The sequence below is a fragment of the Talpa europaea genome, assembly GCF_964194135.1.
Source record: "Talpa europaea genome assembly, chromosome: 12".
NCBI classification, from domain to species: Eukaryota; Metazoa; Chordata; class Mammalia; order Eulipotyphla; family Talpidae; genus Talpa; species Talpa europaea.
The window spans coordinates 27,795,827-27,809,242 of NC_140079.1; the positions used below are offsets into that span (position 1 = coordinate 27,795,827).

Sequence of the window (13,416 nt, forward strand, 5' to 3'; positions counted from 1 at the left end):
CACACAGTACTGAAAATCACATGCCTCTAACCATTTGGAAGTAACTTTCTGACATACTTTTGCTTTCATTCTTATTTCCTTACACATTCTGCTCAGACGAAACTTTGAAGCATACTGAAAATGTTTGACTGGCAGGGCTGGGAACAGAAATATGGACTTTGCAGGCTTCTTTGAAAAGTTTCAAGTTTACATGGGATGAATGTATTGCTGCTTCAAATATGGTAACCTACCCTTCTGTGCTTTCTCACGTAAATGGTCCCTCTTCTCTACAGTTAGTCCTAGAATTTTTCAACCTGACCCTAACTTTGAAAAAATGCTTTGTCATTATATATATTCAGGCCCTATCCTTGGGACCACCCCCAGGGACTTGCATGTTTAAAAGGAAACCTAGTACAGTAAGCAATAAGGCTCAGATGAAATTTATTAATAAGAAAATGGCACCTCCGGGGCTGTTAGCAAAGGTTCTGGCCAGACTCCAGGGAATTTTTATTTCAGCAAACCAAGCTGTGGCATCAACATTTTATCAAAAAGATAAACTCTGGAAAATGACTATGAAAATACCAGTAGAATTAAATTGTAGATTTAATGCATAAGGCGGCTCCATTTCTTTGATCAGAATGCTCCATGTCAACATTTCCAAGAAAGAACATTTGCTTGCTCTTGTGAAGTCACACCCAAGGTGAACTATGCTGAGGTAACCTGGCTCACAGTGATTTGCCATCCAATTTCTACCCTATGAGATTAGAAAGGAAAAGATACAGGCAAAGTGCTTCAAATAACTGAATCCAAGTTAAGGCTGTATCTATGTACGTTAAATGAAACAACTCTAGATTTTACCTAAAGTTTGCGTTTCACACTTAACATCTGTAATCTGAGTCATTATTCTGCATTCAAAATATTTACCTGATAATTTCAAACCCAGAGGATATCAAATTACTTTGAGGAACTAACTTTAGTATTTATAAAATAGATTTTGATTCCAGGAGTAATCAAAATGATGACAAATCCACAAATATTAAAATTGGACAGGACTTCTTCAGCCACAAGCTTCTGGGTTCAGTTAAGCCAACAGTAGCTCCTTGTCACACCAGCAACTCTCTCTAATCTCCACGCTGCTGGTTGAGAACCTAAAAGGGTTTGTATGATCTCAAAGGGGCAATGGGCTGCCTACTGGACAAAATATGGCTGCAGTTAAAAAAAAGTTAATTTGAGCTGCAGTCACCACAGATCAAACTCCTGAACACAGCACCCAGGTGCCTGCGTGCTACGAGCTGCAGCCTGTTAGGATTACTGCTATGACGGGATGATGCCCCTTGCGTCTGCACTTTAGTGGAAAGGTCTATAAGTTTCCAGACCTTTCCCATATCTGTATTTCAAGATTTCTGCCATGGTTTTTATTGAATCCCTCTGATAATTCTGGGGAAACAGAAGAAAACCTTATAGATTTTTTCATATACATAAATGTGTTAAGATTTTTTTTCTAAATATAAACCTTTGAAAATGCACGCTTAATTTTTAAAAAAAAAATTGGCATGAACCCTAATCTTCACACAATTTCACAGCAATAATAGCAGCATGAGTTTTGTCTCATAGAAGATTTCTTCCTTTGCTCTAAATAAAATTACAAGTTTTAAAAAGCTGGAGCAGCAATCATCCAATACACGGAATGAAATTCTCCTAGTGTCTTCTACAAACTGAGTTATTTAAAACATGTGAATGTATGAAACTCAAGTACTATTCAGAGTTATGGAATGAAATGACAACCAAAACTCAATTTGTAAATATAGGACTGCCTTTTTAGTCTGAGGAGGGCTGAGAAACTGAAATGGACTTGGGCGAGAGAGGCGTTTACCTCTAATCAGGAATGCAACTTTCAAAAGAAAGTCTTGGGGATTAAACATGTTTAACATGTCTACAGTATAAAAGCTATACATGACACGCTAGTATAGATGACAATTACAGTGAGACTGTGATCAGAGAGTACAGAGTGAACAACCAGCATGATGATTCCTGAGGACACACGGTAAGCGCCAGAATTCCAACCAGTGAATGGTTGTATACATTTAGTGATTACTGTAAGAATTTTCACCTTACTAACAGATAATTCATAGCTACCGTGAGAATTCCCAGGAAACCTCTATTCTGGTTCACAAAAAGAAATTAACATGTAGATTTGTAATCATGATAAATTGTGTAATTATCTAGTCAAATCATGCTGGTTTTTGACGCTATTTAATTTTTTTTCTAGTGAAAAAAAAGTTGCTGTTGAAGACCATATGGTATGAAATGTTTGCTGGGATTACAACTTGCCAAATAATACTGAGAAAAAAATTAACTGAAGGCAGGCAACACATTAGAAGCACTGACACCAATTTCACCGACTTCCACCTAAGAAACGTCCTTACTTCTAACTTTAAAAACTCCTTTCTGCAGAGACCTGAGCCTGGTTCACTGAACTGTGAGAGCAAGCATGAAAATAATGTAAAGGGTATGATTCAGTCTGCATCTACATGGTCTGACACTTTATGATGACTCTTCATGTAAAGGCTTAATGATTTTATAACATTGTGAACTGTCAGAAAGACTTATCTGAAGGATCAGGGAGAAGTTGTTCAGATCTAATTTCACTCACAAGACCCTTCAAAGACTGGGAGAATGAAGTGAGAAAACTGAATGTCAATCTGGGCAGACTGCATGGCCACGGAGGGAAACAGAAACACAAGAGAAAGTGCAAAAGCCTGCCAGGAACAGCTGCAAACTGCTCTGAACTAGACAGCAAACACTAAGGACAGTGTTAAATTCAAATTCAGCTAAAGGCGTCCTCAAGCTCTTACAAAGTCGCCCTACGTGGCAAGTATGGCCTGTGACAAATTTCTTCACTAGGTTTTCAACACAGTGCTTTACCATCATTCAGATCTCTTTTAATGACAAAAATGACACAGTCTATAGATGAAAGAGGTGGTAATGAAGCAGGGAAGGGAGGAAAAGAGTGGTGATTTATTTTTCTTCATATTTTTTAATGTGGTCAGGGGTTTTGTAGCTTTTTTTTTTTAACTCTTTTTGGTTATTGAAAAAAATAGAACAGTCCACTGTCCAGCAGAGGCTGCTTCAACTCTATTGCTCCCAGGGCTCATTCTGCATGGATCTGTGTTTCGGGATGCTGCAAGGCCAACTCTGTGGGCAGGAAGGCCCCCTGACCCAAAGCTGTGGCATATGTCCTGTTCTGTGGATGGGGAAAGCCAGAGGGCACATATGTCCCCATTGCTGCTGCTCCAAAGCCTCCTCGCTGGTGCTGGTGCTGGGGCGGGGAGTGGTACCCCTCCAGGTTGTCATACTGGGACATGACAGTCACGCTGCTCTGACGCTTGCCATGTGTTTGGTATTGGTACAGCATACTGGGGTCTCTCTCCACATTCTGGGGATGATGGAGTTTCAGGCTATGACTCCTCTCTGGTTTAGGGGGTGGGATTATTGACTGAGTGAGGTGTTCCTCCTCCTTGTAGCAGTCTCTGGAGTGCTTCTCTGGGGCAGGAGGCTGCCTAGCCCGAGGCCTCTCCAGCTCTTTGGAGAGCCGTGCCTCTTTATGGTTCAGTCTTAAAGACTCCTGCCCTGATGTGACATATTTCCCTCCAGAGTTATGGTAGCTGACTGGCTCAGAAGTGTCTGGAATCCCTTTGGGCCCATAATCAAATTGGCCAGCTCCCTGGGGGTAAGGTGGCCCATTTTTTGATTCACACAGCTGCCTATGGCTTGCTTCCTGATGTGCCCTGTGCTCAGGGAGACTACAACCCATGTCATGAAGCTTCCTGTTCCTGAGGCTGCTTTGCTTCTGAGGGAGGGATGGTTTCTCTGGCTGTCCATTGCCATATCCCCCGTGTTGGTGGGTTCTATCAAACTCTGGCTCTGGGTGCTTCCTATAGAAGCGGTCATCTCCCTCGGGACTGATGGCCTTGGCTGGGTGCCGCCCCTCCTTTCCCTCTGCCACTGACAGGAGTCCAGTTTTCCCAGGATCTGATTTACTACGCAGGTGGATGACATAGATCCCACCCAAGTCGTCTTGCACAGCTGGGGTCATGTTGTCATACTGAGACATAACTGGCCCTTTCACCTTCTGCCGAGCACGGCTCTCTCTCCGGATGGACTGCATGCGGTACTTTTCCATGTCCTCCAGATCCCATGAGGTGTAAGTGTGCTTGACATCAGCAGTTGGAGGCATGTTGAGTACATTATGGTCATTACCAGAGAAATACCCAGTCATGTTGGCCCTGGGACGTGGGGGCAAACCAGTGTAACTGTACAAGTTCTTCCCTTGCAACCTCGGATTGTAGAAAGCAAAATCACGATTGGGCAGGCGGTGAAGGGGCCTCAGCTGTACTGTGCCATAGGCATCCACGTCACACAGGGCTCCATCTGGACTGTAATAGGAACCAGAAGAACTGGAATATGGACTATACCGGTAGTGGACCCGACCATTCTCGAAGTAAGGCTGAAGCTGGGTTACGTGATAATCCGAGCGGGCCTGGGAGGACTGATATGGCTTATACTGGTACAGGGGTCTCGGGCAATAGGCTGGTTCATCATCTGGGGGAACTTCTGTCCGTGAAATGGGAACAGAGCGAATCATGGAAGATGGAGGGGCATGGAGAGACTGCACCCTCCGGATGGTGGGGTACGGAGGGATATCTTCAGGGTAACAAGCACTCCTGATGGAGGAAGTCAGCGAAGACACATACTCAACCCGGCTGCATGGCTTGGAGTGGTGTCCAGATGCATTTCTTCCCGGGGCCACGTAGGTGTTATAGCGAGGACCCATGGAGGCTGGTGGCTCGGATCTGGAACCATATACTTGGTGTTGATCCAATTTATTGTGATGTGGAGGTACACTCTGGGGGCGGTACTGGCAGTTTGGAGTCATATTGAAATGCACACAGTTTTCTGGACCAAAGGGCTCAGTGGTGAAATCAGGCCTAACAAAGGTAGAATAGGCCACTTTTTGCGAAGCATGCTTAGGCTGTGGGACAGGAAGAGGTAAAGGCAAAAGATCATCCACAGAGGCCGAGGGAGCCGTGACAAAGGGAAGGAAACTGGAGCTGCCTGTGGCATCTGCGCTGTTAGAGTGCATGGCGGCAGCAATTTTACTCTCCAGTGTCCTGGTTGGGGGGACTGGCGCGCTGAAGCCGCAGGAGGAGTATACAGGGACAGACTCGGCACGCAGGTGCAGTGGCGGGGCCCTGGCACCTTCCCGCACCTTCTCAGGAAGGCCTGGCTGGACAGCGGGAGCAGAGATTGGACACTGAGCAGCCAGACTGCCATCACTGACGAGGACAGCCGCAGGGTCATGCATGGCTCTGGGTTCAGGTGGCCTCTCTGGAGCTGGGACTCCTGCTTGAACCTGCTGAAAGATGATAATATACTTGTTTTTGTGCTCCCCTCTATGGGCTCAAACACTGTTTAAATCTGTCACTTATAAGCTGAGGCTGTGGGTCGCAACTTGAACTTCCCCAAGCCACGTACTGCAGTGGACAGGCCGGAAGGCCAACCTGTCCCACTGTCAGTATAGCACTGTGCAGCGACAACCATTACCATCTCTGGAGAATGGTTCTAATTTAGGACATGTTTTACACGTGAGATGAGATTGCCTATGGCATTATCTTACCAGATGTTATCTTAAATCAAATACCAGTCAAGTTTAAACACATACACCCAGATTATCTGTCTACTTTAGTGTCACCACCATTTTGTTAAAAATAATAAATATAGGAGCCTCCCTGGTGGTGCAAGGGAAGCTGTCCTCAGCCACTGCAGCATGAGTTCTATCCCCGGCCAGGGAGGTGACCCACATGGCGCAGCAGACCTCTCCTGACTGGCCCACTGCTCACTTCAGCAGTGTATTTCAGTCAATCTGCCTGTTCTGCTCCCCACTCTGTCTCTGGTTAATCCTCTCACCCCCCAAAACTCTGGCCTGTACCCCAGTTCTTGTATGTATAAATATAAAATCTTTAAAAAAAATAGTAACTATATCTGGAGTGAAATTTGAAGAGACTCATAGCTGAGCCTCAAAATCTAAAGAAAGGTAATAAAATGACTTGTTTAGAGTGCATTAAAATGAGTCAGTTGCTGTCTGTCCCCCACCTTCTATTCCACCCTGCTGTGAGGCACCAAAGTTCAAACTTGATCCTCGTGGCAACACTGCAAGATGTTACTCTTTTTTTTTTTTTTTTAAAGATTTATTTATTTATACAAGCACTGGGGTATAGGCCAGAGGTGCGGGAGGGTGAGAGAATGCACCAGAGACAAAGCAGGGAGCAGAACAGGCAGAATGACCGCAATATACTGCTGAGGGGAGCAGGGGGAGAGACAGGAGAGGTCTGCTCGCCATGTGGGAATCTCCCTGACGGGCCAGGAATCGAACTGGCACTGCAGAGGCTGCGGATAGCTTCAAAGCATTGCACTCAACCCATGCGCCACCAGGGAGGCCCTGCAAGATGCTATTCTTGAGGAGCAACTACTCGAAACAGAAGCTTTTACTAAATACTAGATATTGAAGTCCTTTTAGTTCAAGGTGGCCACAAAAAAAGGGTGCTTTTTTAAAATACAAGAAAATTAGGAAGAAACCCTAGCTTTGTGCAAAATTCTTCTCACTGGTGCTTACCTATTTTGGTCAATGTTGAGAAAATAATAGAAAGTCCCAATGCATTATAATCTCCTACACTTTTAAAAAGCCTACAAGGCAGAAAGTCCTACAAGTATTTAGAGAATAAAGCACCTTCATCATGCAGTGTGTAACCAGCAGAAGGTGCTTAAATGACTTGCCCAAGGTCACAATGAGTCAGTGAGGAATTAAGGAAAAAAACAACAACTATGAAACCCTGATACATAAAGCTCAGCTTGACTCATTTTATCATGATCTCTTTGGATGACCATGAAGAAACCACAAGTATGTTTTAGAAGAAAAAGGAGCAGGCATAGCCCAACTATAGTTCTCAAGTAATTGCTCCTTTCTCATGGGGAAAAAAAAAAAAAAAAAAAAAAAACAGCATCAAGGTAATAGCAGATTCCAAGCTCAAGTGTGAAATGGTTCTTGTAAGACTTAAAATAAATGTTTTATCTGACTCAAAGAAAATAATGCACCCTGCGGAAAAGTGACATACCTTTGGAAAAAGTACATTTCATCTCGCAGACTTCCTCTCCTACTTACCTTGTGGGAATTAGTTAATTCTATATTGCTTGCTGCTTGTACCTGCCCCACGACCTGTAGCTGCTCTGCTGATCTCTGGGAAGGAGGCGGGGGCAGGGGACGATTAGTTCTATGAGTACGCTGAAGGGTGGCAGCAGCAAAGTCCGCTGCGGTGGATTGTTCCACCAAGTCCCAGTTGGCTTCCCTGGCGCTTATTTCAGCTGCTACTGGAGTAGCTGTCATGTAAGCTGTGGTGGCTGTGCTGGTATTCTCTTCAGGGGACCCAGAAGGAGGGTAGACTTTGTCACGAGGCAAATTAGAAGGTGTGAGAGATTTGTCTGCAAGTTCTGAAGGGTGCTGGGACTTTTCCACACTTGCACCAAGGTAAGAAGGAGGCTCCTCTTCACTGAAGAAATGAAGCTGACACTGGTCCTGATCCGCAAAGGAGACCGTTGGCATACTGGTCCTCCCTGGCTGGTCTTCAGAGAAATTTATGAGATCATCAGACTTAGAGTCTATCAAAGGAACTGAAGTGATTCTGGTCTTTTCTGGGTCTCTGGATAAATAGGTTCGATGTGGCTGAGTCCCTGGTAAGTCTGCCTGGTGGAGTTGCTCCCCAGATTCAGTTGCTTTGGAATTGGTGTGATCCTCCATGACTGCTGCATCTGGCACAGGCTGGTCACAGTTCCCAGATGCATTGTTCTGGAGGTGTAATGGTGCGGCTGGCCTATCAGTTTGGAAACAGGCTCTATCTAGAGTAACACTAGAGTAGGAACTAGGTGGTTTGTCTTCAACTGTAGTCACTGCTATGTCTCCATAGTTTGTATAAGCAGCCTGGGAAGTCCCTGGTCTCTTCAGTGACTGAGTTGAGGCTTGCTGCGCAGACTCAGCTAACGCTAGCGCCAGTAGGCGGGCAACATTTTTCGGAGGCGGTGGTGGTGGGATAATAGAGACTGAACTGACGGGAACGGAATCCTGAGGGGGGTCATGGGTAACTGCTCCTGGTGGGAAATTGGGAAAAAAAATGAGAGTGAAAAGGTAGCTTTTGTTATCCTATACGGAAAGCCAAACACTCCCCATTTTGATCACTAAAAAATAGGTGCCTTCCACATTTCAAAATGACAATCCACGATCTTCTATCCCACATGCAAATGCTGTAGAAAACACATCTGGTTCAGAAGGAAATGTAAAACAAAGAATGTTTAAAGACTGCAATCTCCTCTTGAATTGCCACAGAGATGGGGGGAAAAAGCAGGTCCCTCATCTGGCTCAGAAAAGACTGCTTAGAAAACAAGCTTCAAGTGCTTGCAGACTGTTATTAGTTTTTACATTTGATGGTGCAGGCTGGCTGGTTAACTTGTAAGGCTATAATACAGATATTTTATTAGAAAAGAAATCAAGAGCTACGAAGTTGTGCAAAAATTATCCACGAATTCTGACCGTCCAAAAAGGTAAGGGGACTTTATGAAGGTCTGAAGCAGGACTACTGGCCCTTTGGGGGACTTTTGTTTGATTGCTTTTAATTAGGGCTTTGAGCCATCAGCACCAAACAGAGAAACTTTCTCTTTGATTAAAGGCTAGCTGTGGAGCAAATTTCTCTCTTAAAAGGCACGGATGGCACACAGGATTGAAGAGCCCTCTTATCTTAAACAAAGAATGGAGGAAAACAAATGGTACCTGTCTGAGTCTGTCCAGAAGGTATAGCCTTACTCTGACTGCTGGAGACGACCTGCTCCTCCTTCCCTGGCGACTCTACTTCTACAGCAGCCACCTGGTCCAGGGGCTGGACTTCAGACTCACATTCTGCTTGAGTCTCGTTCTCATTTATTTTCATCTTCACTACTTGGGTAGGAGATCTATTTGTGACATCACTTTCTTCAATACTTTTGTTCCAGGTTGGAGAAGGTGGATTCTGAGCTGCTGTGTTTGAAATTGTACCCATGACTTCTGATACCCTCGTGGGAAGGGTCACTGAAATTGGCTCAGAGATGTTCATAGAAGGTGATTTGTTTAATTTACGTCCAATCTTTGGAGAGAAAGCATAGACAACCTTTTCAGTGAATGAGGCTGGCTTAGATGATTTCTCTTCATTTGGGCTCAAGTCCAGGGTAAAGAATGGACTCAACTTCTCCTGAAGAGGAGAGACAGGTTCAGAACTTGCAGTGCTTCCTGGAGTCTGCGACTGGTTACCACTTGCTTCTGCATCCTTTATACTGGTACTTGTTTTATCCTTGGAGTATCCTAAGGAATCTAAAAAGGAAGCACCACTCTCCAGACATTCTGATTCGGCCTTAGGAGGACTACACTGAAATGACATTGGATCGAAATCCAGGCTGGCTACTCCAATGTCTGGTGGGCTCAAATCCACATCCTCAGCTGAATGAGGAGACATCAGAGCTGGAATATGGAGCAGCCCTACTTCCTCCTCACTTTCATTGTCATGGGGCAGATTATCATAGGAATTACAGCGGTTCCCCAACATTTCTCCATTAAAAGAGGCACTCAATGCATCACTGCTAGATCTGGGTCTTCTGGGTCGGAACAGCTTGGAATCACCTGGTAAAAATGGATAACAGTATCAAAGTGTGAATGTCATAGGATACATAATACCATGCTAAGCCACCTACTTGGTATAGCAGAAATGTACAGGGTAAGAAAATGTTACTTCTTATTTTATTTCTGGTAATTGTCTCTTGGGTTGCACAGATAAAACTACCAAACTAAAAGTGAAATGAAAAACACAAGTGATGTAATTAGAGGTCGAAGGCAGAATGGAACAGTTTCAACAGGGAAAAGGATTGAGAGCACGTGGATTCTATTACGAGCACTGACTCTTATTGTGACTTTGGGCAAGTTTTCATTTCTTTGTGTGCTATTTTATCGCATGACTTATGAGATAGAATTTATCACTTTAAATATTTTGGATAAATGACAGAGGAGATTTTTTTTGGTGGGGAAAATCCTCATAACAACCCAGTTTCAAAATAATTGAACTTAATTTAAAAGCTCTACAATTTCATCAAGTGTTTTCATATAGTTAAGATTCTTTTCAGATACTTTAACAAAAATGATTTATTGCTTTCTTTAATAAGAACAGGCTTTAAGTTTCTCAGGAGAAGTTCTCAAGAGTGGCAAAGTATCACACAATTTAGGATACTGCTGCATACCCAATTGGTAAGAGTCCTCCATCTCCTCTTTCTACTACAATGACTGGAAGTACAACAGTGAAAATGTACTATAAAAAGGCAATAAGGAATTGTCTTAACATAAATATTATTCACTAGTATGTTGACCACTTATAAAATTAATCCCTACCTAAACAATTTTTTCTGGTTAATACTACGGTCTACCCAGGCCACTGCATCATTTTTGTGAAACATTCTCTCTGCAGTAAAATGGAAAATCAAGAAAAAAAACTCTAAGAGATCAGTCACCCAAGCACGGGATTTCTTGGATCACATCAGACAGACCCCCCCGCTAGTCAATGAGGAGCTGGCAGTTAGTTAGATAAGTTAATAAACAAGATGATGATACTCCATGATACTGAAAAAGAGTATGGTCTGAATATAGACAGATTAATCTAGACAGTATCATATTAAAACATTAATGGACAAAGCTAAACTGATGCCAGTATCCTTGGGAAATGACAGTCTACAGCCCACTCATCAAGCATATATTTATAAAATATTCTCAATTGTTGTGTTCTTTTATGAAATATAGATTAAAACAATGGATGCTTTTAGTCTTACCATCAACTGCATGGAGAGAAGTAAGAGACTCTTCACTTTTAGCTGAGCGGAGGGTTCCTTCTGCCCTGCCACCTGAAGAATCAAAACCAAATAGTATGAAACTGTATTCAGTATTACATATGTAGTGAAAGAAACAATATTTTCTCCATACTTATTTTAACTTCCATTAGCTAACAGTTACCTTCCATTTAGTATCATATTATATAACACATTGTATTGTTCTTAGTTTCTGAAAAGAAAAACCTCTTTTTTAAAGAATTATGAACTTGAGAACAGAGGTGAATTAAGAACGCCTATCCTTTTTGTTTCCTGAGGAGCACTATGATGCAGGCCTCCCCTGCTAGCTGAAAGGAGAATGTTCCTATTTCTATGATTCAATTGGTTTTTTTTTTACATCAGAGAACTCTATCCCCATTAGTAAATGTGGATTTTTTTTTCTCATTCGCAGAATCAAAAAATAATTTACCATATCATACCAGAAAGGAATATTCTATTCCAACAGGTGGGGATAACCTGTATTTGAAGATGATTTAACTTCCATACTGCATATTGGCATTTAAGTCAAATGACTAGTGTTCTTTTAAGTAGGATGCAGAGAGAAGGCTGTGTGAAAAGGGAGACAAAAATTATAGGGACACCACTAGTCAAGGATTATCAGGAATCTCCAAAAACCGAAAGAAACAAGAATTCTTCCCTGAATCGTTTAGAGGGGACACAGCCCTGGTGACATCTTGATTTCAAATTTTAGACTCCAGAACAGCGAGGAAATAAATGCTCTGTTGTTTTTAGCCACAGCTTGTCACAAGTTATGGTAGCCCCTGGAAACTAACACTGAATTATTCGCCAAACCTCATCTATTACCTATCTTCATCCTCTTTCATTTTTGGCAAAGTCTATGACTACTGCCACATTCTTTAAAAAACCCTCCTCTGTTCTTTCTGATGATAGCACTCATCTCTTTTGTTCTCTGCTGACCTTTCTAACCATTTCTTCTCATAACAACTTCTCCTTTTCCAATCCTTTAAATGCTGCTTTTTCTCCAGGATTCAGCCCCCAACCTACTTCTCTTAATCTACCACTAGAGTTTTCACCCTGGGGTATATACTGATGACTTTCCATCTGTATTTCCCATTATATTAAGCCCCCTTATTGTTTCCAGACCCGTACTACTAATCATCTCTTGGGCATGTCCAGCTCACTAAGTCCAAAATAAATATATTACTTTTCTTCTCAAACCTGCTACTCCCTATAGGAATAATGGCATTCCATCAAATCCTGAAAATCCTTTTCCCCCCTCATTGTCATGATCATTTGGAAACCCAGTCCTGTAGATTCTGCTCCCTAGAGATCACTCCTATTACCCACTGCCACTGCTGATTCCAGGCCCTCGGTTTTTTTTTTTGTACAACTGTAACTGTCTCTGAATTTATTATTCTTTTCCCATACATCCCTGCACTCCTGCCACAGTCATCTTTCTTAAATTCAAATCTGCTCATGTTACATACTGAAGCCATTCAATAACGACTCCAGAATGTGAGAAAAGACAAAACTCTTTGGAACACATACAAGTTCTCTACTGATCTGAACTGCTTTTTGTACCACACTACCCAAACACAAATTCTTATGGTTACCTGTTTCACATACAATCACACATTTTGCTCTGATTTCCTCTTTTTCAGTCCCTTGTTGAACAGATGAATGCCTACTAGGGCTCCAAATCCAAATAAAAGGCTGTGTTCTCTGACCACAAGATATCCTTCGCCCCACATAAACTGACAATTCCTACCATAAATACCTACATAAGCCTCTATTTCAATAGCAATGATTACGCATGAACTTGTTTTCTTACACACATAATTTCTCAAGTAGATTCTAAGGCAGGGGCAGAGGCTGCTATCAAAAAATCCAGCACATGCTTAGTATTTGATTGCAAACTGACTGAACCTTACCTGAGAAGAAAGCACTACCTTTCCTAGACTAAGAAACTGTTAGTAGCAATAGAACAGGGATTTTAAACTATTTTTCAAAGAGCTTTTAAAAGTGGATAAATTTATTTGAGCCAATAAGATATTCTCATCAATGAGTCATCTAGTACAAAGAAGGTTTCTTTGCTTTTAAGAGCTATAAACTGGAAAGGCATGTTGAAACATGGTTCTTTTTAATTTAATCTATAGAAATATAGATCAGGGTCAAGGGTTGTTAAGCACAGCACTATGAAGCTATCCGCAGCCACTGCAGCACGAGTTCAAGTCCTAGCCAGGGAGCTAACCCACATGGCTCAGCAGACCTCTCCTGACGCACCCGCTGCTCCCCTCAGCAGTGTTATTTCAGTAGATCAGCCTGTTCTGTTCCCCACTCTGTCTCTGGTGAATCCTCTCACACCTCTACATCTCTGGCCTATACCCCAGTTCTTGTATGCATAAATAAATAAATCTTAAAAAAATAGATTAATAAATGTAAACACCACAGCAGTTGTTTTTTATTACCAAC

The 13,416-nt window shown here is 42.5% G+C and overlaps 1 protein-coding gene across 2 annotated transcripts in view; it reads right to left on the reverse strand.

Moving 5' to 3' along the window:
• Positions 1-2,967: 2,967 nt before the first annotated feature.
• The window catches only part of ARHGAP32 (Rho GTPase activating protein 32), a gene marked incomplete at its 5' end in the record, with an annotated part of 121,490 nt that continues 111,041 nt past the window's right edge, over positions 2,968-13,416 (reverse strand). For both annotated transcript variants that reach the window (XM_084250452.1, XM_084250451.1), the window contains 4 exons: positions 2,968-5,392; positions 7,199-8,178; positions 8,855-9,733; positions 10,927-10,998. In XM_084250452.1, coding sequence (XP_084106578.1) covers positions 3,131-5,392; positions 7,199-8,178; positions 8,855-9,733; positions 10,927-10,998 — 4,193 coding nt within the window. In that variant the 3' untranslated portion in view covers positions 2,968-3,130. The remainder of the gene's footprint in view (positions 5,393-7,198; positions 8,179-8,854; positions 9,734-10,926; positions 10,999-13,416) is intronic.